At 41.9% G+C, this 27,013-nt stretch overlaps 1 protein-coding gene across 2 annotated transcripts in view; it reads right to left on the bottom strand.

Annotated features, from left to right (window-relative positions):
- MKLN1 (muskelin 1) overlaps positions 1 to 27,013 on the bottom strand; it is a 192,301-nt gene that overhangs the window by 99,176 nt on the left and 66,112 nt on the right. For both annotated transcript variants that reach the window (XM_030574364.1, XM_030574455.1), the window contains 3 exons: positions 23,950 to 24,142; positions 14,996 to 15,073; positions 14,150 to 14,215 (listed from right to left, as the gene is read on the bottom strand). In XM_030574364.1, coding sequence (XP_030430224.1) covers positions 14,150 to 14,215; positions 14,996 to 15,073; positions 23,950 to 24,142 — 337 coding nt within the window. The remainder of the gene's footprint in view (positions 1 to 14,149; positions 14,216 to 14,995; positions 15,074 to 23,949; positions 24,143 to 27,013) is intronic.

Here is a 27,013-nt window from a genome sequence, read left to right as displayed (position 1 = left end):
GCAATCACAGTATCTGTTTTCCCTAACCACACTTACACATATAGCTACTAGGCCGACGATTGCAGTGAAAACATTTCAACAGGATCCAAGACTTGTGAGAGAGGATAAGTCTGGTGAATGGATCTGGAGTAGTCTGATGGTGATACTGACCCTCTTGATCTTGGCTTAGGCAACATATCATACTTATAGGTAAAGAGGCTGCACTTTGAAACTTTCAGTTTACCTCCAGAAAACACAATATTACTATCCACCATTTTAAGTAAATGGACTAGCTAGTCAAGACGGGGATCACATGTTCCTATGGGTATGTCTACACTACGAAATTAGGTCGATTTTATAGAAGTCGATTTTTAGAAATCGATTTTATACAGTCAATTGCATACATCCACACTACGCACATTAACTCTGTGGAGTGCATCCTCACTATCGTGGCTAGCTTTGACTTACAGAGCGGTGCACTGTGGGTAGCTATCCCACAGTTTCCGTAGTCTCCGCTGCCCATTGGAATTCTGGGTTAAGCTCCCAATATCTGATGGGGCAAAAACATTATCGCAGGTGGTTTTGGGTACATGTTGTCAGTCGCCCCTCCCTCCATGAAAGCAACAGCAGACAATCGTTTTGTGCCTTTTTTCCTGGGTTATCTGTGCAGATGCCATAGCACAGCAAGCATGGAGCCCACTGAGCTCACCGCTGCTGTTCCGAGCTGGAGGCTTCTGCCTCAGGTTGCTTTCCCAGCTAGCAGCACCGTGCGGTCGCACCTATCCCAGCCTACCCCTTGCTCCCATGGCTCATGAAGGCTGGACAGTAGTAAGGAGCAGTTCAACCATCGGCTAAGCAAGTGCAGAATAGTTGTAGAATGTGCCTTTGGATGTTTAAAAGCTCGCTCAGACCTAAGCACAACCAACATTCCCATTGCTATTGCTGTTTGCTCCATAATATCTGAGAGAGTAAGGGGAAGACATTTAAGGCAGGGAGGGAGGCTGAGGCAAATCGCCTGGCATCCAGTTTTGAGCAGCCAGACACCAGGACAATTAGAAGAGCACAGCAAGGCGCACTGCACATCAGAGAGGCTTTGAAAACAAGTTTTATGACTGGCCAGGCTTCAGTGTGACAGTTGTGTGCATTTCTCCTTGATGCAAACCCACCCCCTTTGTTGATTTTAATTCCCTGTAAGCCAACCACCCTTCCCCCTTCAAAATGAAGTAATTATTGTTTTGAATCCATGCATTCTCTCTTTATTAATTTTAAAAAATGAGATAACAGACAAGGTAGCCCAAGTGGGGTGGGGGAAGAGGGAAGGACAAGGTCACATTGCTTATTGAAGCCACACTAAAAATCAACCTGTTTGAATGACAGCCTTCTGTTGCCTGGCCATCATTTGGAGTGGAGTGGCTGGGTGCCCAGAGCCTCCCCCAGCGTTCTTGGGCATCTGGGTAAGGAGGTTATGGAACATGGGGAGGAGGGCAGGCGGTTATACAGTGGATGCAGCAGGGGTCTGTGCTCTTGACCGCTTTCCTGCAGCTCCAAGAGATGCTTCATCATGTCCGTTTGCTCCCCCATTAGTCTCAGCATCGTGTTCCGCTTCCCTTCTTTGCGCTCACTTAATTCTCCCCCGGCCTATGCCACTGAATGCCTCCATGCATTAAGCTGTGCCCTATCATTATGGGAGGACTGCATGAGCTCGGAAAACGTGTCATCGTGAGTGTGGTTTTTTTCGACTTCTAATCTGCGATAACCTCAGGGATGGAGATGATAGGGGGAGCGTAGAAACATTCTACGCTCTACAATTCTGGGGGGGGACCGCATGGTTACCTGTGCTGCTGAGTACTGCTAAGTTCGCTACACTGACCAAACAGGAAATTCAAAAGTTCCTGGGGCTTTTCCTGTGTACCTGGCTAGTGCATCAGAGTTCAAAGTGCTGTCCAGAGCGGTCACAATGGAGCACTCTCCCGGAGACCAATACCATCGATTTGCAGCTGCACTACCCCAAATTCAACCCAGCAAGGTCAATTTTAGCGCTACTCCTCTCGTCAGGAAGGAGTACAGAAGTCGATTTTAAGAGCCATTTAGGTCGACGGAATGGGGTTGGTTGTGTGGACGCAGTCATTTTTAAATCGATCTAATGTGGCTAAATTCGACCTAATCCTGTAGCGTAGACCAGGCTAAGTGTTTGAAGACTGCCTAATGCAATGAGGCTCCAATTCCAATTGACACCTCTTGGTAATCTAGTTAATTTAACATTAAATTGGCAAAAAAGGTAATGTGCCCTTAAAAGAACAAAAAGTACAAAAAAGGTAAAAGGAAGATTCATGTGCAGCCATTGTAGAAAAACAATTCGATCTCACGATTGTGAGACAGAGGGAGAGAAGATAAAATTGATCCATTCCAAGTGGTGCTATTCTGATAATACAAGTTACAATATAGAAGTGCAGGCAGTGGCAAACCTCATTTTCACTCAATTCTTCAGATACTTACGATACAATTGAGAGTCAGACAGTATTCCAGGAAAAGGTCTGCAAGTCTGATGCACATTCCAACCTCTGTGCCCAGAAAGGCTCACTGGCAGCCTTATTGTCCTGTCTGACATGATTAAAGATCACTAAAAGTCTTAATTCTAAGATGGTACAAAAAAGAGTTAAAACTACATGTAAGAATAGGAACAAACTCATCCCAGGCAAGGAACCCTACATTCTCACCTGCTCCCTCAGAACTCTCAAGCAGACCAAAGAAACACATAAAATAGCAAATGTCCAAGTTAAAGCTGCTTGTCTTCAATGACAAAGGAGCAAGGCAACTCTTCAAGGCTGCATGCTGATTCCATTAGGCTGATCTTTTAAATATCAAATATCTGTACTCTGATCAAGATGAATTTTGCATGCAAAAGATGGGAGAGGAAACGTTTACTGTGTATTTGAGTTAAACAAAAGACTGATGGAATATCAGCTTGTACAGCAGATATTTTTCTACCATGCATCTGAGATGTGAACAATCCTTATTTTTAGTACTACGGTAACACCAAAAATGTGCCAGACACTGCACAGACATATAGGGAAATGATCTGTGCCTCTAAGATTACAATCTAAAGACTAAAAACAAACAGGGGAGAAAACAGTAATGTCTTATTCTTTGTGCTCCCATGTCTGTAACCACCTACTGTCTCGTCTTATACTCAGATTGTAAGCTCTTTGGGAAAGGGGCCATCATTTTTCCCCTCTGTGCCTGTACAGCACAATGGGGCCCTGTGTCATAAACAGATAGCTAAGGGTTAATGTCTCTTTCACCTGGAAAGGGGTAACAAAAAACACCTGACCAGAGGACCAATCAGGAAACAAGACTTTTTCAAATCTGGGAGGAGGGAAGTTTTGGGTGTGAGTTCTTTGTTCTTTGTCTTGGTTCTGACCCTCTCGGCTCTGAGAGTAATTTTTCTATCTCCTGGCTTTCTAATCTTCTGTTTCCAAGTTGTAAGTACAAAGACAGTAAGACAATAGGTTTATTTTTTTTTTGTATTTACATGTGTGTAGTTGCTGGAGTGTTTTGAATTGTATTCTTTTTGGATAAGGCTGTTTATTCATTTTTTCCCTTTAAGCAATTGACCCTGTATATTGCCACCTTGATACAGAGACTATATATTATGTCCTTTTTCACTCCTTTTATATAAAGCTTTTTAAGACCTGTTGGAGTTTTTCTTTAGTGGGGACTCCAGGGAATTGAGTCTGCAGCTCACCAGGGAATTGGTGGGAGGAAGAAGTCAGGGGGAAAATCTTTGTGTTAGATTTACTAAGCCTGACTCTGCATACCCTCTGGGTAAGGGGGAAAAGAGATTAGCTCTCTCGGTACTTGTGTGTCCAGGGAGGGGAGCCTGGGAGGAAGTAACAAGGAAACAAGGGGAGGGGAGGGGGTTATTTCCCTTTGTTGTGAGACTCAAGGAATCTGAGTCTGGGGGTCCCCCAGGGAAGGTTTTGGGGAGACCACAGTGAGCTAGGCACTGTATGATTCCTGGCTGGTGGCAGCTTTACCAAGTCCAAGCTGGTAACTAAGCTTGGAGGTTTTCATGCTAACACCCATATTTTGGACGCTAAGGTCCAGATCTGGAAAAAAATGTTATGACACCCTGTCATGACTGTGGTACTCCCACAACACAAATATAACGACATACAAGTAAAGTGATCAGAGAGAAGGTAAACAAACCAAATTAGATTTTTTTTTTTAAATGTCATTTCTTGCAGGCATTGCAATGGGTACTGGAGGACAGATCTGAATGGAGAAGGCAAAGGCCTGGCATGTCAAGATAATTATATTGTAGTAGCACCCCAAGAGCTCAATCAAGATCAGGATTCCACTGTGCTACATATTGTAAAAATATACAGGAAAAGACTCTCCCTGCGCCCAATAATATGTATTAGAGGTAATGTTGCATCACTCTCCAGCTTCCCACTCAACTCCTCCTTTCCCACTCACGGTCCAAATTTGGAATTTCTCCTCCCAAATCAACCAGTGAACATTTGCAAGAGACTATAGCACTGTCACATCCATCCAAAGCCCTTGTCAGCTATAATTTGGAGGTCAGAATTCCCTACTGTTTTTGCCATGCCCAAAACTCAAAATTAAAGTATGTCTTCGAAAAACTATATTCAAGAGCACTTCTAAATTGCTTATTCTGGCAAAAAAGCAGGCCCCAAGAGGCCTACTCTGCTCTCCCCCTTTCTTCCCTTACTCTCAATACTCTTGCTATCGTCAACAACCCCCCTTTCCCAAGAGTGCAAGAAGCTGCACTACTCTGTCCATCCTTTATCACCACGCCTCAACCTGGATACTGCTTACCAACTTCTCTCTAAGCTTCCCTTTTTCAAAAGAGTATTTAGTAACCCTCTCCCATCACGTGCTACACAACACATCAGTCAGATTGCCTCTCTCCAGAGAACTTGTGCACTCACGCAGCCATTTTCATGTCACTCTTAGTCTGCACAAAAGATTACACTCCTCACTAGCAGTGTAAATCGAGGGCAATGGAACTAAATCTCACACTAAGATGACTTCGGGTAAAATTTTCAAAAGTTGCTAAGTCACTCAGAAATCTAAATCCCACTGAATCAATGAGATTTAGGCACTTTAGGAAATTTTACCTTTTTTATTTTACAATATACTGCAGTGCATTTAATAACACTAGTACATTATGAAGCACAGATCACATTAAAATTGAACTATACTTGTCGAAACAAACACTGTAATGAGTTACCCTTGTTCTTTCATTAAATGTGTCACTTGCTACCTCAAGAGTCACAACATGGCTTCTCAGAGAGTTTGAATTAACTAGATTCTACCGTACTGAAGAGCAATCACTAGGCTCACTCATATATCATACGATACCAATGAAGTGGTTCCTGCTCCCCAAATTCTCTCAATGTACTTACCAATTTTCAACAGAGTAGGCTAATATAAGCAATCCCAGGTAAATACTTAGACAACTTGGGGAGGGGAAGATTAATGTTTAGTCATATTCATTGTGTTACAGTAATGGAACTAAATGACATGCAAACAGTGTTTCTCCCAGTACCTTTGATTATACCAGGGGTTCTCAAACTTTTGTACTGGAGACCCCTTTCACACAGCAAGTATCTGATTGTGACCCCCCTTAAATATAGAAAAAAAGTGTTTTTAATGCATAACACCATTATAAATGCTGGAGGCAAAGCAAGGGTTGGGATAGAGGGCGGCAGCTCACGACCCCCCATGTAATAACCTCATGATCCCCTGAAAGGACCCAACCCCCAGTTTGAGAACCCCCTGGATTATACCTTGTGCTCCCTTCTTTCCCCCCTCAACCAAGTAAACTCATGTCTTATTCTCAGCTTTCAGGTAAGCGTCCTGAGATAGAAGCGCTTTTGAGTAAAATCAGCATTTTCTTTCCTTCTTTTCTCAATCTAAGCCTCTCATCTGCCTCTACTGTACCTACGCCAACCTTGGTGTCATCCTCTGCTACTTTTCCTGTAATGCCTTTGTCTGAATCTGACTCACCATATCTCTGCAGCATTGTCCTTGTGTACTGCTGCCTTCATTCCATCTCTGCTGAAACCTTCCACTAGGCCTTCATCTGTGGTCAGCTGACTATCGCAACTCCCTTTCCCCTGACCTTCCCGCTGCTTAGCTACCTAGTGTAATTTGCCTACCTTCTCCAGGATAAAATTGTGGGCCTTCCTGGAGTATAGCTTGGCTTCATTTCCATGACAAACAATGGGAAGTGGTATCCATTTTCAAAGAGAGCAGTTCTTTGTGGAATTCTGTGAAGGAGACTGTTCATCTGCTTCTCCATAAAGGAGAAGCTTTCACTCATAACAACACCGGGGGGGGGAGGAGGGGGGGAAATCACCATTAATCCAAATGTAGCCCAATGCATGAGATTTTAGTGAGCTTTAGCTACGCAATGTCAGCAGGGTCAGTTTTATTTAATTGAGACCATCAGGAATAAAAGTACAATGATACACAAAAACATTTCACAACGGAAATATTTTTAATTAATTTTAACTTTAAACCAGTTAATGAATTTACTTGTAAATTACCAGAACATTCATTCTGTACTCAAGAAACAAGTGCTGTAATTTGGGGGACACTACAACGTATGCTTCATATATAAAATGATTGAATCCCTACTTCTAGTGCAAAACTCAACTCAAACTTAACTATGGGACTGCAAGGAATGATTCCATAACAAAATATGCATTGTATTCCTGTCAAAGACAGGCTGTTATTCCTTAAAACCTATGTTTGGCATCCTGACATTAAGTAGCAGAATTCATCCGCAATATACATATATATGTTTTTTCTGTTTCTATGTGGAACCTACCTCTCATTTGCTTAATAAATGGCCTGACAAAGCGTGATTAGGTCATTTGGATAAAGATACCAGCAGTAGATGTCTGAATCCTCTTACAAAATGCATCAAGACAATGACTCTGCTACTTGCAGCTCTGTTCAGCTGGGAATATAGCACTGAAATCAAAGCCTGCACTCCTCTGTTTGGGTATTTTGCCAGAATCTACAAACAGAACTACAGTACCTTCTTATGTTACAGAACTAGGCAGAGCACTTACCTCTAATGTCCTTGGGTGATGACCCATGTTTCCTTATATTAGAGCTTCCAAAATGCAGTCATAACTTTCTTCCCCTAAAAAAGGTACAGAAAACTGTCCTGCCTCCCATATAAACAGTGATTTAAAAATAGGTCCATCTTACAGAAAAAATGAAAATGGACATTTTAAACTGTATGCGCCTGTGGATGTATAAAGTTATCGTCCCTGATCTAAGCCTGGTTAATGAATATACTTCTGTGCAAATATATTAAGAGTGTTCTGCTTAGGGCTGGCTCTAGGCACCGGAAGAAGAAGCACGTGCTTGGGACGGCACATTTTAAGGGTGGCATTCCGGCCAATCTTGGGGCAGCTGGTCTTGGTGCAGCACATTCCAGCCGCCGCCCCCTGCCCTCCCCTATTTTTTTTGGTTGCTTGGAGCAGCAAAAAAAAGCTAGAGCCAGCTCTGGTTCTGCTGTGGTGTTTGACTGGAGTACTGTCTGGTCCTGAAAAGATTATCTTACCTTAAAGCTACAGTTATCTTACGTTAGGAAGGACATTATAGATTACAGCATGGGCATCAGACTTTTTGCACCATGTATATCTGACTATATTCTTGGGCCACAGAATTGAATTGCCCGTCCCCTCCATCATGCTCCCACGTGTGTTAAAAATAAATAAAATAAAATAAAAAATAAATTAATTTTAGCCTCCAGCTTCACTCAGTGTAGCATTAGAGCAGTACAACTAGTTTTAAAAACATTTTTAATATCATCTGATTACTTTAAAGGAGAGGTAACCTAGTAACCCACAGAATCTTTAACATAATGTATTTTCCCCTTTCATCTCCACCCACAAAAAAAAAAAAGTCTATTCCCAGAAATACATGTAAGAGGGCAGAGTTAGTGTTAACGTGTCCTGCATGACTAAATTGTTAGAAGCTACATACCAACATCATACTTGTCCCAACAGAGTAACATAAGCTTTGGTATTCTATTTTAAGCCTGTGGACAGTGATGTCTTTCACTTTTGCTGGCTCATTTTTGTTGGAAACTAAGCAAGAGCAGAACTGTATATAAGCTACAAAATACAAGGTTGAAAGCAGCACAGGTTAGGCCTGGGCATCAGGGAATAGGGGTTTGTTCTTGACACTGACTTACTGTGAGACATGGAGAAGTCACTTAACCTTTCCTACCTCACTTTTCATAGATGGTAATGAGGATAATGCCAATCTCTGAAAGTCTCTTAGATGAAGAGTGTTAAGCGCAAATTATTATTCCTCTCATCCCTAGGATCTATGTCATAACAGTTCAGCAAGTGGGGCAAGGCGTATGTTCCTTTTTTTCCTTTTTCCATTAATATTAAGCATGCGTGAGACTGCCTAGAGAGACTAGCTTGTTTGTAAAATACACCCCAAAGCCACGCCTAGCCAAATTCCCACACTTTCGATAAATGTGCCCAAGCACAAAAGGAAGCTTGAGCAGCCATTAGCAGAAGCAGCAGGTTTTACAACACAAACAGTATCAGCAACCTTCCTGGCCTTTTCATGAGCCAAATTAAATACCAGAAACACCCAGAACTTCCTCATGAGCAAAACCACCACCAAATAAAACATACTGACTTTGCAGGCCCAAGCAGGCCCTGAAGCAAAACTGAGTACAGCCTACTAAGAAGCCTACAGGGAATCTCTTCTCCAGAGCTGTAAGAATGATCCAAAGTTACCCTCTGTCACTAGAAGGCATAAAGCTTGGCGGTGAAATTGACTACAAGAATGTGAGGAAGTCCAGTTCTTCCTGAAAACAAAGTACATCAGTTTAAGAAACTGGAAGACTGACTCCATTTCCCTGCCTTATTTAATATCAGAATGATCACAGGTCAAAGCCTGAGCTAGTCAGCTTGCTCTGAGTAAGGGAGGAAGAATCACACTTACCAATGCATTCATTCCGAAAATGTTTAATACATTTCATGTCAAAATGCGTATATTCCTCTTACTTGTATCAGCATCACTCCTGCTGCTTTGAAATAAGCACCCGATCTTGAAAAACTATATTCTATAGCCACTAGAGTGCGCTTCACAGCTTTCATTTCACATGGTAGTGCTTCTCTCAACACAATCTCTAACAAGGAAAATTTATCCTCATAGATCTTCCTCAGATTCTTCTACCTCTCTCCAAGAAGAATGTTTGCCAGCCTCACACAAATGAGGTACTTCCTCTCTTGGGCAATAATTATATATTGGGTGACAAAGGTTTAGAACTTTATCAACCAGGAAACCATAATGGTGAACAAGCAAGTTATTTTTAGGGCTGTCAAGCAATTAAAAAAATTAATCATGATTAATTGCACTATTAAACAATAATAATATACCATGTATTTAAGTATTTTTGGATGTTTTCTACATTTTCAAATATACTGTTTTCAATTAAAACACAATACAAAGTATACAGTGTTCACTTTATTTTTGATTACAAGCATTTACACTGTAAAAAACCCAACAGAAATAGTGTTTTTCAATTCACTTAATCCAAGTACTGTAGTGTAATCTCTATCACGAGAGTTCAATTTACAAATCTAGAATTATGTACAAAACTGCATTCAAAACTAAAATGTAAAATTTTAGAGCCAGGAAGTCCACTCAGTCCTACTTCTTGTTAAGCCAAATCGCTCAAAGAAGTTTGTTTACATTTGCAGAGAGATAATACTGCACAGTTCTTCTTTACACTGTCACCTGACCAGGGCCGCCTACAGCCTTTTTTCTTTTTCACGCCAAGTGGCGAAGAAAAGAAAAAAAAACAGATTGAGCTGCTGCTGAAGCGGAAGAGACAGAGTGAAGGACTCGCCAGCGAACTGCCACTGAAGACTAAAGCGCAGCGTTGGGCTGCCACTGAAGAGCCGCCGAAGACCCCGACGTGCCGTCCCTTTCTGTTGGCCGCCCCAGACACCTGCCTCCTTTGCTGGTGCCTGGAGCCAGGCCTGCACCTGACAGTGAGAACCGGCGTTCTCATGGCACTGTTGTAGTCAGAATTGCAAGATATTTATGTGCCAGATGCACTAAAGATTCATATATGTCCCTTCATGCTTCAACCACCATTCCAGCGGACATGCATCCATGCTGATGACTGGTTCTGCTCGATAAGAATCCAAAGCAGTATGGACTGACACATGTTCATTTTCATTATCTGAGTCAGATGCCACCAGCAGAAGGTTGATTTTCTTTTTTGGTGGTTCGGGTTCTGTAGTTTCCGCATTGGAGTGTTGTTCTTTTATAAGTTTTGAAAACATGCTCTACACCTCGCCCCTCTTAGATTTTGGAAGGCACTTCAGATTCTTAAACTTTGGGTCTAGTGCTATAGCTATCTTTAGAAATCTCACATTGGTACCTTCTTGGCGTTTTGTGAAATTTACAGTGAAAGTGTTCTTAAAATGAACAACATGTGCTGGGACATCATGTGAGACTGCTATAACATGAAATATATGGCAGAATGTTTTACCTGCAGAGCAGTGGACATACAATTCTCCCCCAAGTAGTTCAATCACAAATGTAATTAAACGCATTGTTTTTTAATAAGTGTTATCAGCATGAAAGCATGTCCTCCGGAATGATGGCCAAAGCATGAAGGGGCATATGAACATTTAGCATATCTGGCACGGAAATACCTTGCAATGTTGGCTACAAAAATGCCATGCAAATGCCTGTTCCACTTTTAAGTGACATTGTAAATAAGAAGAGGGCAGCATTATCTCCTCTAAATGTAAACAAACTTCTTTGCTTTAGTGATTGGCTAAACAAGAAGTAGGACTGAGTTGGCTTGTAGGCTCTGAAGTTTTACACTGTGTTGTTTTTGAGTGCAGTTATGTAATAAACAAAAATCTACATTTGTAAGTTGTACTTTCACAACAAAAAGATTGCACTACAGTACTTGTATGAGGTGAATTGAAGAAAGCTATTTCTTTTCACTTTTACACTGCAAATATTTATAATAAATATACACATTTCAAATACAACACAGAATACAATATATATGAAAATGTAGAAAAACATCCAAATATTTAATAAATGTCAATTGGTATTTCATTGCTTAAGAGTGCAATTCAAACTGATTAAATCAATTTTTTTTAATTAATCCCGAGTTAACTGCAATTAATCGACAGCCCTAGTTATTTTTAAACATTCTGTCCTCAGGCCCATGCACTTTAACTTGTTACAGCCTTCAACTCCCTATCTATACACCTGTCATAAACAGATAACAAAGGGTTAATGTTCTTTTACCTGTAAAGGGTTAACAAAGGGAACCAAACACCTGACCAGAGGACTAATCAGGAACCAAGATTTTTTTAAAATGTCAAGGGAGGGAAGTTTTTTTGGGTGGGTGTTCTTTGTCTTGGTTCAGTGGCCCTCTTGGCTCTGAGAGTGATCTCTCTATCGCCAGGCTTTCTAATCTTCTGTTTCCAAGTTGTAAGTACAAGGATAGTAAGACAATAGGTTTATATTGTTTTTTTGTATTTACATGTGTGTACTTGCTGAAATGTTTTAAATTGTATTCTTTTTGGATAAGGCTGTTTATTCATTTTTTCTTTTAAGCAATTGACCCTGTGTATTGTCACCTTGATACAGAGACCATTTTTATGTCTTTTTCTTTCTTTTTAAAACCTGTTTGAGTTTTTTCACTGGTTAAGGCTAAGGAATGAAGGGAGGGGGAAAATCTCTGTGTGTTAGATTTACTAAGCCTGACTTTGCATACTCTCTGGGTGAGGGGAGACAGAGATTTGATCTCTCGGTACTTGCGTTTCAAGGACTTGAAGCAGGGAATATCCTAGAGTACCCAGGGCGGGGAAATCTGGGAGGAGGTAAAGAGGGGGAAGGGAAGTGGGTTATTTCCCTTTGTGGTGAGACTCAGGGCATCTGAGTCTTGGGGTCCCCCAGGGAAGGTTCTGGGGAGACCAGAATGAGCCAGACACTGGAATTTTCTGGCTGGTGGCAGTGATATCAGATCCAAGCTGGTAATTAAGTTTGGAGGTTTCATGCTAGCTTCTCATGTTCTGAACTCTAAGGTTCAGATCTGAGTAGGAAAGTTATGACAATACCCACAACCAATAAAGCCACCTTGAGCTCCCCCAAATTTTCAATAATAATCCCACATTCTTCCTTGCCCCTCAAGGGGTATCACACTGTAGCTGGGGTATGATTTGCAGCTTGCACGGACATACCCACAGTACCTTGAAGCTAGCAAGTCTGCTAAAAATAGTAGTGAGGACGCAGCAGGCAGCACAAGTGAGTACCTACCCAGAGGGGTGAAACAGGCTTGTGCAGCCTGCACTGCCATATCCTCACTGCTATTTTTCACAAGGTGGCTAGATTAAAGCTAATAAACGCACACCTACACAAGCTGCAAATTGCAGCCCGACTTGTGGTACAGATGTACCCAAAGGCTTGGCACTCGCCCCTCTCTCTCCACTAACAGTAAGTCACCTTTATTACATTGTATTAATCGTATGGGTTAGAAACCACATTTGTTAAGAGTATTTAAATAAGAAGTTGAGGGCAACACAAAGTCTTCTGAATGGTAACAGCAAGGTTAACCAGTAATTGGAGATAGTGTATGTTATTACATATCAACCTATCAAGATATGGTCAATCAAAACCCTGACCATCCTACTTGTATCCCCCTTTCCTCTATCTTTTGACAGACTAAGTTCTTTGGGGCAGGGACTGTACCATTCTTGTGTGTTTACACAGAACCTAACACTTTTTCTTCCTCCATAGCAGTGCACACAAAGTAGCTACAGGGTACGGATTTGTATATTTATTACAATTAGACAGCCACAGTGAAAAGGTAACAACCTTCACTGTGGCTGTCTAATTATAATAAATATATAAATATACAAAAGGAGGAGGGAGAAAAATTGTTCTTAACCTCTGAGGATATGACTAGAAGCAATTAAGTTGCAAGTTTAGGCTGGACATTAGGAAGTCTTCCCTAACTGTCAGGCAGAGGCGGCTCTAGGAATTCTGCCGCCCCAAGCATGGCAGGCAGGCAAAGCCGCGGGACCAGCGGACCCTCCGCAAGCAAGCTGCCAAGGGCAGCCTGCCTGGCGCCCTCACAGCGAAGGCAGAGCACCCCCCGCAGCTTGCCGCCCCAAGCACACGCTTGGCGTGCTGGGGCCTGGAGCCGCCCCTGCTGTCAGGGTGGTTAAGTACTAGAATAAATTGCCTAGAGAGATTGTGGAATCTCCATCATTGCAGATTTTTTAAGAGTAAGTTAGACAAACGACCATCAGGGATGGTCCAGATAATACTTAGTCCTGCCATGAGTGCAAGGGACTGGACTAGATGACCTCTCGAGGTCCCTTCCAGTTCTATGATTAGGCAAGTGGGTTTGGGGATTTCCTCTAATGCTTTCCATTCTCCATCCATTGTACTGTAGTTTACATAAATTACCTAAAAAATTGAAACCAGCATGATTATACTTCATTATTTTGATAAATAAAATATGCAGAATTTTAAAATGTTGTGCAGTTTTTAATTTTTTGGTGCAGAATTTCCCCAAGAGTAAGTTCTTAGAAAAGTGGCGCTCATAGCACATGGCCAATCATTGCAAGACGAAGACGAAATCCGGTTTAGTTTTAAAGATCCCAGGCCCCTTCAGGAAAAAGCCCTGGCTCTTAATCAGAAGGTTTCTAGGTTATCAATGTGAGTTAGAGACCAGTAACACTTGGCCAGCAAAGGCTGAGATTGCTTCCAGCCTTCAGACCTGCAGCAGATAGGGGTGGAAAGGGCACTCGTAACACACCCTCCCTCAACCAAAAGATCAGATCACCTACGGAAGAAGTCACTCCTGCATCACCAAAACAAGCAGCCTAAAATCTAGAAAAGTGGACTAGGGCTCCATAGAGGGAATGCAGAACAACAATCTAGATGCACTAAGAACAGAGTTTTGTCCCAACACTAACAGAAAAAAAGAAAATACAAAAGGAACAAGAAATGTTTGCATATTTATAGCTGAGTTGGTACCAGTTCAATATAAGTAAGTCCCAAAATAAAAATAGGACAGAACTTTCTTCTTAAAGACTAAATGATCATTCACCTGTCTGTACATCAATGACCATCTGATGGCCTCCTCTCATTCCTGGTCTGCTGTCCTCTCCATCACCTTGTAAAAGACAAAGGAAAGATTTTCTATTATACATGATTTTCTAAAAAATACATAATTCATTCATTCATGCCATATAAGCTGAGCAGAGGTAGCATAACTTAAATAGCCCAGAGTTCTTCAAACATTCAAAATATACATAGCAATTATCTGGAGAACAGCATGTTTATACTCAAGGCAACCAAGATTTTTTTTTTTTTTTATTGTCCAATTGTTTTTTGTATCTATCTTCTAGAGGAAAATCATTGTCATGTGTAAAGTAGTGAACACAATGCTCTCTATCAGTACAGGGAGTGTCTTGCAAGAGGAGACCTTAACAGTCCCTGGATGTGAAAACATATCCTCAGGTCCATAAAAACTGAGCTTCAACCAACCTTTGCAGCCCCAACAGTGGGGACAGACAAAGGCTAATTCAGCTCCCAGCATGGTAAAAAGTAGCCCCAGAATTGCTTGAAGACAAGTTAGCTGGAATGGCACCTTAAATGATATTCCGCCACTCCAGAAAGGCCATCTTGTATAACTTTTGGTTTAAAGCTATTGTTCTGTGAACAGTTCCTTACTGAACTATACATTGATGTACATTATTTTAGTATCTCAAGATAAATGCATTGTGCCAGAGTGAAAAATAAAGTGACATCAGCTGCACCTGTAAAAAGCAGGACTAAACTGTCTCGTAACCTCCCTTCTATCACCTTCATGCACTGTATCCACCAGCTACTATAGTGGCAATTACTAATGCATGGGTAATTTAAAAAAAAGTGTTTTCATCTAGACTCTTACCTTTGGTACTTTTGGGGATAATCTGACCCCAACGCGGTTTGTATTCCTGCTGACTGATGTACTGATTGAACAAGCCATCTGCAAACACAGAAAAACTAACATATTGCTGCATGTAATGTTTGCACTTACATTGTGCTGTAGCAGAATATTTTCAGATTAAAATAAGATGTGCTCATTCAAACTTAACTGCTACTCTAGAGCTCTCTTTGAACTGTCATATGCATGTCAGTTACTAATAACATTTTCATAAGTCATACCTTATTCAATTTGTATTTTTACAAAATAAAAAGAGTAAACATTAGGCACTATATCAATCAAGAATCAAACTGGCTTGATTGCCATCTTATGCCAGTTATCCATAAATCTCTAGCGTGACATGTTTTAATTAAGAATGAGTTCCTATTTCCATTATTTAAACAAGGAAGTTGCAAGTGCTTATAAATTCAGCCATTTTAGCTCATGTTGAGCTGAAACTGGGTCAGATGGCGTCTCCAGAGCTTCATCTAAGAGAAAAAGGTTAAAGCAGATAGTTGTAAATGCTAAGAAGAAAGAAACAGGCACCGGATCAAAACAGAAAAGTAAATTAGTCTTAAATCCCATCTCCCTCCTCAGTGTACCCAAGAGCGTTTTTGTGTTGGTGGTCCCGTTTTTTGGAGGGGGAGGGGGGGGAAGAGAGGAGGGGACAGAGATGCAAAAAGGGGACGGGGCTTTTGGGGCCCCTGATAAAGCAGATTTGTACAGGGTATATATGTATGCTTCCTGAACCACAAGATGAAGTTTATAAATCTAAACAAAAAAAAACTTTAACACCTGCCTGTTCATCTCTACTGTGTGTGGACTGTCAGTCCTAGGAAGAGGGGGGTGGAGTGGGTACTTTTCCCCATTCAGGAGCCCAGGCATTTGGGGGTAAGGCAAGGACTTTAAAAGTTATTAACTTAGTTGATAGACGTCCACTTCCTAAAAATACAGCTGCAAATTCAGAAGTGTACTACATACCCCAGATGCCTCTAAGTGGAAAAGTTAAAATCAAAACTGTCTAAGTTCTAAATTGTGTAGTACATGATGAACTTTCTCCACATCATATTTTTAATTTTCGTCTGGTTTTAATTTGTCAGGACTGAGATCAAGGTTTAAATTAAAGGCTTAATTCTGCAAGTCAATGAGTGCTTCCTGAAAGAGGCTGAGCATTCTAAGGTTCTTAAGTCTGGTCTCCCCAAACACGACACATCATTTACAAACTCAAACAAGAGTTACGTTGGTCAATTCTAGCTACAAAACTTGCGAAAGTTTTCATGCATTTTGATTCGCTCCAGAGATACATGCACAGTATATGTTCTGTTATTTGACACTAGTAAAAAATTCCACGTTAACAGAATCAGTCCCATTTTACTAGCCACAAACCGATAGGAAAAAAAATAAATCATTCTTTTATGGAACATTAGGATGGTTTGGTCGTCAAGAAAGGAACTTAACAGCAGCATCAATCCCTTTGACAGAGAACAGATAATTGGACACACAGAACAAGAGGATGAATTGCACCATATGACCTGAAAAGGGTGGTTTAACCTCTCGCCCGTACTCAACACCCACGGGCTGCACTTGTCAAGACAGAACACTTCTCCCCTGCTGTGCCTTCAGCTTCTTTTAATAATGCTTCTTTTCTTCCATGGGACACTGATTTGGAGATATTCCAGCTCTCTTCCCAGAAATGTTTCTTTCAGCTGGGAGCAGTTCCACATTCATTCTACTTGCACTATAAATCAGCAGTGGCTTGTTTTGGAAGTTGAACCACTCACTAGTGGTTTGGCACATAGGCAGAAGGGGGCCCTAGGTGGATCTCCTTCTGGGTATCTATCTATTCTAGTACCTTGCTCATAGTTCCTGTTTTATCAGCTAAGCTGACCTGACATGTTTGAAGAAAGAAACAACATACTGCATAGGCCCGGTGGAGGATCAGACCTAGGTCAGATTAGGTTTTTATCATCTGTTTCCAATGAAACAGTGACAGTGGTTTAGAATGATATTTTCAACTCCATCGCAGAAACAATTTTAAGAGCACTTAGTTTTAAAGGAAAAATCAGATTCCAGAGCCCATGAGGCCTTTCACACAAGCCAATGTCCACATCTACTCTACAATTATGTCCAAAGATGATGATTCATTATGTAATCACTATCTATTAACTCCTTTACACCTACACTGGGATGCATTTTGCATATAGTAACATCCAACTCCTAGAGATTACAGGTTATTCAGTGAGGTACAGTTTACTAATATTAGAGACTATTTTGTCAGCCAGTTGAATGTTATGTAGCAAGAGATTTTACAGAGTAACTGAATGAAAGGACTATGCATGGCTTAGTATTACCCCCTAAAACTGCAGTGTCTCTGAAACTTCCAGGAAGATTCAACCATTCCCTTCTTATACACCCTAAGCACTTTGAGCACAGTCAACAAATATGATAAGACTTCTGGCTAGTGACTTAGTGGATGATCAAACATCAGATACTGACATGAACCAACAGCCAGATGGAGCACTTCCTTGAAAAAAAGGGAAACCAGAACACTACTTGTAGCTTGCACACAGAAATCTAATCTGTAAGTACATTTTGCAGTAGTTGCATGCAGTTCCATTAAGTAACTTGGATTCTGCATTTGCTGTACAGGAATATTAACCAGACTTGTCTGTCAGAGCGTAGGCTGTCTGGAAGATGCAGGAATGAATCCAAATGTGAGGTATTTGAGCTACATCTGAGAAGCAATTGAGATTTAGGGAACCTTTTAGTTCTGAGAGGAAGTCAGCCAGTTGCCAGAGTTTCAATATGCCCATTTTCTGAGTATAATGCGCATGAGGAAGTCCTAAGAAGCTGTGGGAAGAGTGTGATTTCCTGCCAAAAAATTCTCAAAAGAAATTATCCAGTGAGGTAGGGTGGAAGGCATCAGTGTTCAGCACTAGCAATACAAAAATCTACTTCTGCTTCCACTAATCTTCATTCTCACCCATGTAGACCCATTCTTCCCATGTAATACAGTGATGGCCTGCAAGAGGTATGGCATGTCACTTTTTCAACCCAGCATTACAAATATTTGCCCCCTTTTTTAAGTCAATTTGTGCTAAACTAACTGTGCGGCATCCCTGTTAAAGAAAAATGAAGTGGTGAAATGAGGTTAAGGCCATGAACCTCAAGATCAGCATGAGGTCAAAAGTTCACATCCCCAGATTTAAGCTATGTAATGGCCAGGAGAGTTCAGAGTTTCTGAAGGCTTCAAAGTCAACTGGGCATTTGTATACATTTCTCTTTAAATGTACGTTTGTACAGCACTGGAAGTATACACAACGCTATACTGACCAAAACAAAAACTCATCTGAAAAGCTAACACACAGGACAAGAATTCAGGAATGAAAAAGTCCCAAACTCTGCATCTGAAGAAATTATTGTAGAAAGGTTTCACAAAAGTTTTAAGCAGGGAACCTGAGGAGAGAAGGCATTTCAAACACAGAAGACAGCATAAGAGAGTAAAAGAGCATGGTGAGCAGGTGGTGGTAGAAGTCCAGAATGAAACACGGCAGACCAGAATGAAGACGTTTGGCCCTGAAGGCCAATGAGAGGAAGGATAATCCAGTGGTTCAGGGCACTAGCCTGGGACTCTGGAAGTGCAGATTCATTCCCTGCTCTGCCACAGATTTCCTGTGTGACCTCAGGTAAGTCATTTAATGTGCTTCAGGATAATACTACTTCCCTACGTCACAGGGACGTTGTGAGGATAACAGCACACAAGTAATGCAACTACACAAAGAAGGAAAGCTAGATGGGAAGATGAGTGAAAAGTAGAATTAAAAAGAGTGGCAACCTAATGTGAAAGCCAGGGGAAGCCAGCGAAGGGGTTCAGGGATAATGTGGTCAAAGTAACAGAAGGGGACGCAGAAAAGGATAAGCCGGGAGTAATGCAAGTTACACGTAACCAGGAGCTTCAGTTAGCCAGGTACTGGATAATAGGTTTAGATCGTAAAAGTGCTGATATCAGATTTAGAATATTCCTTCAGAATCAGTGACAGAATGTAGAATAGCATGTGTAAATAAAAAAATTCATGCTAAGTCATTCAAACAGATTACTAGTGAAAGGAATAGCTCACTCTGTCGTTACAATAAACTGGGACAAGAACAAAGGATGCAATGCCACAACATGCTTAACGTTGCAGGTATCAAGTTAACTATGGCTATGGGTACGTCTACACTACAGGATTATTCCAATTTTACATAAACTGGTTTTGTAAAACAGATTGTATAAAGTCAGTGCACGCAGCCACACAAAGCACAATAATTCGGCGGTGTGTGTCCATGTACCGAGGCTAGCATCGATTTCTCGAGTGTTGCACTGTGGGTAGCTATCCCGTAGCTATCTCATAGTTCCCGCAGTCTCCCCAGCCCATTGGAATTCTGGGTTGAGATCCCAATGCATGATGGGGCAAAAACAGTGACGCGGGTGATTCTGTGTAAATGTCGTCACTCATTCCTTCCTCCGGGAAAGCAACAGCAGACAATCATTTAGCGCCCTTTTTCCCTGGATTGCCCTGGCAGACGCCATAGCATGGCAACCATGGAGCCCATTTTGCCTTTTGTCACTGTCACCGTATGTGTACTGGATGCCGCTGACAGAGGCAGTACTGCAGCGCTACACAGCAGCATTCATTTGCCTTTGTAAGGTAGCAGAGATGGTTACCAGTCGTTCTGTACCATCTGCTGCTGTCATGGGTGCTCCTGGCTGACCTTCGCTGAGGTCGGCCAGGGACACAAAGACAAAAATGGGAATGACCCCCTACGTCATTCCCTCCTTTATGTTGTATCTAAAAATAGAGTCAGTCCTGCCTAGAATATGGGGCAAGTGTACTAGAGAACCAGTGTACCAGAGAGCACAGCCGCTCCGTGTCAGATCCCACAGGAATGATGAGCTACATGCCATTCTAGGGGGTGCCTCTGCAACAACCCCACCCGTTGCTTCCCTCCTCCCCCAATCCTCCTGGGCTACCGTGGCAGTGTCCCCCCATTTGTGTGATGAAGTAATAAAGAATGCAGGAATAAGAAACACTGACTTTTTAGTGAGATAAAATGAGAGGGAGGCAGCCTCCAGCTGCTATGATAGTCCAGGCAGTACAGAATCTTTTCTTTAGACATGAAGGGGGGGAGTGGAGCTGATGGAGTTCAGTGCCCAGCTGCTATGATGAGGACGGTTACCAGCTGTTCTGTACCATCTGACAGGAATAACCGGGAGTCATTCCTATTTTTACCCAGGCGCCCCCGGTCAACCTCACCTGAGGCCAGCCAGGAGCACTCACGGGACGATGACGAGGACAGCTACCAATCCTACTGCACTGTACCGTCTGCCACCGGGGGGAGGAGGGAGGGAAAGGATGCTGCTGTTCAGTGCCCCAGCACTGCATCTACCAGCAGCGTGCAGTAGACATACGGTGACATTGAAAAAAGTCAAGAAACGATTTTTTTTCCCTTTTCTTTCACGGGGGGTGGGGTGTGTGGAGTAAATTGATGAGATATACCCTGAACCACCCCAAACAATGTGTTTGACCCTACAGGCACTGGGAGCTCAGCCAAGAATGCAAATGCTTTTCGGAGACTGCGGGGACTGTGGGATAGCTGGAGTCCTCAGTACCCCCTCCCTTCCCCCATGAACGTCCATTTGATTCTTTGACTTTCCATTACAGTTGTCACACAGCACTGTGCTGTGGACTCTGTATCATAGCCTGGAGATTTTTTTCAAATGCTTTGGCATTTCATCTTCTGTAATGGAGCTCTGACAGAAGAGATTTGTCTCCCCATACAGCGATCAGATCCAATATCTCCCGTACGGTCCACGCTGGAGCTCTTTTTGGATTTGGGACTGCATCGCCACCCGTGCTGATCAGAGCTCCACACTAGGCAAACAAGACATGAAATTCAAAAGTTCGCGGGGCTTCTCCTGTCTACCTGGCCAGTGCATCCGAGTTCCGATTGCTTTCCACAGCGGTCACAGTGGTGCACTGTGGGATACCATCCGGAGGCTAATACCGTCGATTTGCGGCCACACTAACCCGAATCCAACATGGCAATACCGATTTCAGCACTACTCCTCTCATCAGGGAGGAGTACAGAAACCGGTTTAAAGAGCCCTTTATATCGATATAAAGGGCCTCGTGTGGACAGGTGCAGCGTTAAAACGGTTTAATGCTGCTAAAATCAGAATAAACGCGTAATGTAGACCAGGCCTACGTCTACACTGCCACTTATGCTGATATAACTTATTTCGCTCCGAGTGTGAATCAGCCACCCTGTGAGCGACAGTTACACTGACCTAAGTGCGGGTGTGGACAGTGCTAGGTCAGTGGGAGAACTTCTCCCATTGATGTAGCTACCATCACTCGTTGGGAATGGATTAATTAAGTTGACAGAAAAGCTCTCTCTCATCAGCTTACAGCAGGTACACAAGAGAGCTTACAGCAGCACAGTTGCATCAGTGCAGCTACGCCACTAAGCTCTCCAGAGTAGCCATAGCCTAATGTCAGGCATACACCAGAAACGTTTGCTAACGTCAGTTTACAAAGTTCTTTTTTATTTTAAGCAAATTTCTGTATTAGCAAAAGCCCTAGTGTAGACGCAGTTATACCAACATGAAAGTGCTTTTCCCAGCTTAGTTTATGTCGCTCAAGGAACCAGTGTACACTGCGTCTAACACTAGGAGCATTTGCCAGTATTGCTATAACAGCAAACCTCTTCTAGTGTAGACCTGGCCTAGAGCTAGACGGCCAGAGTTTTTTTGCACATTGCATAGGTGCAACTGAAGCAAGCAATCAGTTGTTCAAGGCCATTGCTCCATGCCAAGAGATGTCAGCAGTCAATGCAAACCTGACATTTAAAACTGTGTCAGGAACTAGGCAGGTTGACTCTTCACTACAAAAAAAAAAAAATTAAACTGGAAAGCAACCGTGATTTCTTAGCCAGTGAAATACTGGATCTAGGAATCTGCCATACTTGTCCTTTGCCAATACTTCTATACCTGGATAAGCAGGAGAACATTGCAGCAGTTATGAATCATTTGTTCAAGTAAGAAAGTACTCAAGTACTTCCTAGAAAAAGCACAATCTACAAGTCTGGAGAAAATAGAGCAGTCCCAAAGGAGTGGAAAGTAGCACAGCACAATCCCACACAGTAAACAGAACATGCTATTTGATATACTTGATTTATGAAGGAGACACAAACTATGAGGCTATCTTTTGTTACACTTCTTTTCACTCCCACTGCACCCCAGGAACCAATCACTACTTTGATAAAAACTGCATTACTGATGTTGCCAGCAGACACATACACACTTCTGGAAGTTGTGTTTATTCGTAGCTATTACAAATCAGGATAGTTGAGCTCAGAAGGACAAAGCTCTGGGCTGGACTTGCCATCATGCTACATTGTTATTATGCCACTGAAGTCAAAGGAGTTACCAAAGATTCTCTTTTTATTATGCCAGTATAAGTTTCACCTAGACAGAGCAAATGAACATAGAGCACAATACTGAGAGTCAGGAATTGCGGAGTTCTAACCATGGCTGTGCTCCAAGCTTGCTGTGCAGGGCAAAGACACTTCAACTCTGCTACTCAAGTTCCCTCTGCACTCTAAATAAAGGGTTAATCTTAAATTTATTTATAACAAATCTAGCCGCTGGGCCTCTGCTCCAAAAGTCAGAGCCTGTCTCCCACTCTCACCTCAGGGTCTTCCTGTAAGCAGATTCCTATTACAAGCCATATTGTCCCTACATCCGTTAACAAAGCCACTGCCCTCACTCAAATCCCTCCCAAAATATTATTTCTGCTGTGTTGCCCAATTAGGTAGGTTTAAAAAGAACAATCCATTAAATTTAACAAAATCAACCATAATGAAGAGATGGCCCTGTTAATTGGTGAGTCTTACTGAAATCTTGTCATTCCCTTAAACAAAAGAGAAGTTGGGAGGAGTGTATTACAGGCCTGCACAACTTGTAAAGCAGCGAGGGCCACATTACTGCAAAGAAAACAGCTGAGGGCCGAAACCCCCCAGCCCCACAGAAACATCTCCCCCCTCCCAGGACCTCCCTGCTTGTGGAAACACCCGGCCCCAGCACCGCCCAGCCCTGCAGAAACAAACCCTTCTTCCCCAGCGCCGCCCCACCAAAACAGCTGTGGGCCAAAAAGGAAGGTTGGGGGTGGGGAGGTGATGGTTGATTTTAAAATCAACCAGGGGCTCCCAGCTGAAGAGGTGGCTGGGATCTGTCAGGGCAAATTAAAGGGCCCGGGGCTCCGGCAGCTGACGGAACGTGGAGCTTTGCAGGGCTGGGGCAGGGATTTAAAGGGCCCAGAACTCCTGCTGCTGAGGGGAGCCCGAGCCCTTTAAATCCCAGCCCCAGTCCATCCGCTGGAGCCGCGGCCGGAATTCAAAGGGCTCTGGGCTGCCCGTGGCAGTAGGGAGCCCTGAGCCCTTTAAATCTCAGCCGTGGACAGGAATCTCTGCGGGAATCCCAGAGCCCTTTGATTCCCGGCCGCGGCTGAGATTTAAGGGGCTCTGGGCTCCCTGCCACTGCGGGCAGCTCAGAGCCTTTTGAATCCCGGCCACGGGCCGCACAGTGAGCCTCTGCAGGCCGCATGCAGCCCACGGGCCGTATGTTGTGCAGGCCTGGTTTATTACCTTCTCTTGTAGTGTTATAACCAGGGAAAATGTTAGTAAGTCTTGTCAACCTTTACTAACTCTTCTCACGCAGATCATAATCATGTGTCCAGCAAGAGTTTACAAGGCATCATGCTTCAGATACTAAATAGCTCCCCTTACATAATGCAAAACAAAAGTTATCACAATAGAGCTGTGTATATTAATGTACATTATGGAAAGAGTTTATACATCAATAGGCTTTCCAGACAAGATGCTGCTTTGGATTCACTTACCATTTACAGCTTTTTCTATCAATTCTTCACAAGCATCAAAGTCTCCTTTCAGCACTAGTTTGTCATGCAGATCTGTCAACATTGGGTGCTCTAGCGCAATCCTGGTTTTCTTCTGCAGTGATTCAAAAGCCTCAGTGTAGTTGTGCTGGCGAAAATGCTTTAGACACAGACGAATGGCTTCCTGTTCACGGTACTACTGGAACACAAGAAAACCTATGAGAAGGGTAGATTTCCCTGGCTGGTACTAGCAGGAATTTCTTACAAATTTGTTGGGATGACAGGGAAGTGGAAGCTCTCATACATATTGCATATGTTAACTGTTCATAGCCTACAAAGCTATACTAAACGTAATACTTTCCATCGCATCTGCCTCCCAAGGAGATGAGACAAAACATTGTGCTATTTCTTTCTTTAAGATGATTTTATTTTTTGATACAGTTACAAGATGTGATTGCACACTTCACCACAAAACCAAATCTTTAAAATCACTGGCATTCCTTTTCTCTTTGGTCTTACTGCTGCTGAATTCTGCACGAAAATGGAAGAAAGTGGAAAAAACCCTTCACTCCCAAAGTTATACAATCATAAATTATATAACAAAATACTTTAAAACAGTAAGTAGGTCACAGCTTCTCTAAGCCAAAGAGCATAAGGGAAGAGTATTAAACAGGAATATATACCATATACACACAGACAATGACCATTAATCGCCATTACTTGAAAACAAAGTAAAAAAGCATGAAAGCCCATAGCCTCAAAAGCCCAGCTGTCTTGCATAACTGTATTCGGAAAAAAATGGTGTGCATGCCAAAACTAGCACTGTAAACTATTCCCTCACACCAACTCCTCATCGTATCCCCCAGTATATCAATGCTGCCCACCTGCCATCCAACAGTGCAGGATTTTGACACTAGGGTCTGGAGGAGATCCAGTGACTTACAGTCCCCAAAACTCAAAAAACAGCATCTGAAAAAGCTACTGTTTTAGTTGTCAGAGAGGGGGAAGATATATCATCATTAGGGCTGTCAAGCGATTAAAAATATGAATCACGATTAATCGCACTGTTAAACTGAATGTTTTTCATGTTTTTAAATATATTGATTGCAATTACAACACAGAATACAAAGGGATAGCTCAGTGGTTTAAGCATTGGCCTGCTAAGCCCAAGGTTGTGAGTTCAGGGACTTGGGGCAAAAATCTGTCTGGGGATTGGTCCTGCTTTGAGCAGGGGGTTGAGCTAGATGACTTCCTGAAGTCCCTTTCAACTCTGATATTCTATGATTACTCATTTCATATTTCCTTCTATTATAAATATTTGCACTATAAAAATAAAATATTTTAATTCACTTAAGTACTGTAGTGCAATCTCTTTATCATGAAAGTTGAATTTACAAATGTAGAATAATGTACAAAAAAAACTGCATTCAAAAATAAAATAACGTAAAACTTCAGATCTTACAAGTCCACTCAGTCCTACTTCTTGTTCAGCCAATCACTAAAACAAGTTTGTTTACATTATCTTTCGCAAATGCTGCCTGCTTCTTGTTTACAATGTCTCATGAATATGAGAACAGGTATTTGCATGGCACTCTTGTAGCCGGTGTCACAAGGTATTTACATGCCAGATGCGCTGAAGATTCATATGTCTCTTGATCCTTCAACCACCATTCCAGAGGACATGCATCCATGCTGATGATGGGTTCTGCTCAATAAGAATCCAAAACAGTGAGGACTGACGCATGTTCATTTTCGGCATCTGACTCAGATGCCACTAGCACAAGGCTGATTTCATCTTTGATAATTCGGGTACTGTAATTTCCGCATCACAGTGTTGCTCTTTTAAGACTCCTGAAAGCATGCTCCACATCTTGTCCCTCTCTGGTTTTGGAAGGCACTTCAGATTCTTAAGTCTTGGGTCCAATGCTGTAGCTATAGCTTTAGAAATCTCACATTGGTACCTTCTTTGCATTTTGTCAAATCTTCAGAGAAAGTGTTCTTAAAACGACAACATGCTGGGTCATCATCCGAGACTGCTATAACATGAAATGTATGGAAGAATGCAGGTAAAACAGAGCAGAGGACATATTATTCCCCCCTCAAGGAGTTCAGTCATAAATTTAATTAATGCATAATTTTTTTAATGAGCTTCATCAGCATGGAACCATGTCTTCTGGAATGGTGGTCAAAGCATGAAGGGGAATATGAATGTTAGCATATCTGGCACGTAAATACCTTGCAATGCCAGCTACAAAAGTGCCATGCGAATGTCTGTTCCACTTTTAAGTGACATTGCAAATAAAAAGTGGGCAGCATTATCTCCTGTCAATGGAAACAAATTTGTTTCTCTTAGCTAGTGACTGAACAAGAAGTAGGACTGAGCGGACTTGTAGGCTGTAAAGTTTTACATTGCTTTGTTTTTGAATGCAGTTATGTAACCAAAAAATATCAATCTACATTTGTAAATTGCTTTCATGATAGAGAGATTGCACTATAGTATTTGCATGAGGTCAACTGAAAAATACTATTTCTTTTGTTGATCATTTTTACAGTGCAAATATTTTTAATAAAAATATAAAGTGAGCACTGTACCATTTGTATTCTGTGTTGTAACTGAAATCAATATGCAAAAATGTAGAAAAGCACCCACAATATTTAATTAATTTTAATTGGCATTCTTTTGTGTAACAGTGCAATTAAAACTGCAACTAATCGCAATTAATTTTTTTAGTTAATTGCATGAGTTAACTGTGATTAATCAACAGCCCTAATTATCATTTGCTTTAAATATGTTAATAGCAATAACTAGATGGAAGGAATTCAGGGTGACATTTTCCAATGTGTGTAAGCAACTTAGCACACCCACTTTCATTGAACTTGTGCTCCCAGATCTCTTTAATGAGATTACAAGTTTGGTAGTAAGGCACCTGACTAAAGTACCACATGAAATTTTGATTAAAAAAAATCTAGAATACAAAATTAACATGGCACACATGAAGTGGATTAAAAGATGGCTAATTAACTGGTCTCAAAATGTAACAGTAAATGAGGAATCATCATAAAAAAC

This window comes from Gopherus evgoodei, chromosome 1 (assembly GCF_007399415.2).
Source record: "Gopherus evgoodei ecotype Sinaloan lineage chromosome 1, rGopEvg1_v1.p, whole genome shotgun sequence".
Taxonomy (NCBI): domain Eukaryota; kingdom Metazoa; phylum Chordata; order Testudines; family Testudinidae; genus Gopherus; species Gopherus evgoodei.
This window is presented reverse-complemented; position numbering and strand designations above follow the sequence as displayed.